At 35.3% G+C, this 2,079-nt stretch overlaps 1 protein-coding gene across 1 annotated transcript in view; it reads right to left on the bottom strand.

Annotated features, from left to right (window-relative positions):
* Nucleotides 1–1,974, bottom strand: part of LOC105266387 (indole-3-acetaldehyde oxidase-like) — an 8,274-nt gene extending 6,300 nt beyond the window's left edge. Inside the window, exons 1-6 of the mRNA XM_011304509.1 lie at nt 1,903–1,974; nt 1,762–1,814; nt 859–1,039; nt 651–782; nt 442–598; nt 163–373 (exon numbers count right to left, since the gene is read on the bottom strand). Of these exons, the coding sequence (XP_011302811.1) occupies nt 163–373; nt 442–598; nt 651–782; nt 859–1,039; nt 1,762–1,814; nt 1,903–1,931 (763 nt within the window). The 5' untranslated portion in view covers nt 1,932–1,974. The remainder of the gene's footprint in view (nt 1–162; nt 374–441; nt 599–650; nt 783–858; nt 1,040–1,761; nt 1,815–1,902) is intronic.
* Nucleotides 1,975–2,079: the final 105 nt, after the last annotated feature.

The raw sequence follows: 2,079 nt of genomic DNA, 5'->3' as shown, positions 1-2,079 counted from the left end.
ATTATCTCCCTTGGATTTCGAGAAATCGGCAAAAAAATGGCGTCGAAAAAAATGCACTCCCCCCAATTTACCACTTATCTTTCTCCTCCATCAATTTCCACTATTATCTAATTATAATATACTATATTTAATGAAATTCAGATATGTAAATGTATTTTTCACCGTGTGCTGTGTTGCCACCATTGAGAACATATGTTGCATGGGGATTATTCGTGAATACTGCAAACAAATTATCCAAGTCGAGTACTTTATGAAACTTGATGTTACCAAGCACCATGTGAATTTCCTCAATAATCGTCAATTCCTCGAGGTCTTGGCACATGGCTCTACATGGCTCCCCCGACCTGGGGCATTTCTTCGAGGTGTACAGATCCTTCGATGACAAAAAATCTCTCAATTTATATTAATCCCATTATTACTTAAACAAATACAATTGATTACCTCAATGTCCTGGACACTCTGGAGCATCGAAGTCTCGGCATCGCTGGCTAGACTCTTGAAAGCCTCCAGGATGGGACGATACCCAGTGCAACGACAAATATTGCTACCAAAGGAATTCTCGATCTCCTTCATTGTGTTCTTCTTACCCTGGATTAAACTGCATGCGCATGTATTTATTTGTAAATAGTTTTTTAACTGATGAGACATACCTGTACATGTTCATGACCATTCCAGCAGAGCAATAGCCGCACTGAGAGCCGTTCATTCCAGCGAGGGTCGACTGAATCTTGTGGTACCCCATCTTCTTATTCCCTATCCCCTCGACAGTCTTGATTCTCCAACTAATTGGTGATAAAAAAGATATCCAGGAATCGTTGATCGATTGATTGAATTATTGATCAGTCTGGGAATTCTTACCCATTGCAAATGAGAACGGGAACGAGGCAGGAATTAACGGCTAGAGTTTCTCCGTGAATTTCGGCAGCCACAATGCAAGCCCCACAGCCACCCTCGTGGCACATTGCCTTTGTACCCCGGAGAAGAGCATTATCCCTTATGAATACGTTGAGAGACGTCGCCGGGTGGATGTCCTCATTGACTATCAATAATTGATTATAAATAATTAAAAATGAATAATTAATTATGAATTGATTATGATTATAAATATGAATTAATAGAATTAATTAAAAGACAAATATAAATCTGTATAAATGTACTCCATGTCTAGCGCGTTATCCGAGAGAGGAAAAATTATTAAAAATCAAAATCCTAATGAAATTAAAAGTAGATAATTAATATATTTTTTATTAGAAGCAGTTAGTTTCTGCAAAAGCGAAGGGTGAAATAAACATTCATTCATATTGTTGAAAATACAAATTATAGTGTCGGAAAGAGCAGGAATTGCAATTAAATAATCGTCGGGAGAGATAAATAAATAAATAATAATGAAATTAGTGCTGAATATATTTGGGAGAAGAAATTGTTTTCTCAGTGCGCAAACATGATTTGCAAAAATCGAGTTAACCAACTGATGGAAAATGGTCAATTAGACCTTTGTTTGATAATCAGTGGTTTTGCCACGGCTTTCGTAATTGCCGGTGGTTACTTGTTGCAAGTTTACTTGATATCTTGTTAACGTGGAGAATCTCTACAATTTTCCATTTTTAGACGCATAAAGAGAAGTTATTGTCGCGGCCTTCTTGTGATTATCTAACATTGTATAGTTTAAGGAGTCACATACTCGCACAATTTATAACAGATTAGAAAAAAAAAATAGATAATTAATTGGAAAATATATTTAGATATTCTTCGAGTACTCACTGGTGTGGAGAACTCCGTTAATCGTAAATTGCACGGTATTTTTGGGTGTTCCACTGAGAAAATAGATAATATAATTTTTTTTATTCTTAGGGGACTTGATTGATTTAATTTTATAGAAGAAAATGATTGAGAAGGTCTCACCCCACGTATGTGTATGAATTTTCACTCATCCTCACTGAATCCTCTGAGTTGAAAATGTCTTTTATTTTTTTACACTATTAAAACATCAAAAAAACTCATAACGAAATATAATAAAATCTAAAAACTGCTTGATCTGCTTTATTTAAAAAATTCTATTAAATCTCCAGTGAAACTTCA

Source organism: Fopius arisanus, unplaced genomic scaffold (genome assembly GCF_000806365.1).
Source record: "Fopius arisanus strain USDA-PBARC FA_bdor unplaced genomic scaffold, ASM80636v1 scaffold00038, whole genome shotgun sequence".
NCBI lineage: Eukaryota > Metazoa > Arthropoda > Insecta > Hymenoptera > Braconidae > Fopius > Fopius arisanus.
The sequence above is the reverse complement of the archived record's forward strand: the minus strand, read 5'-3'. Positions and strand labels throughout refer to the sequence as shown.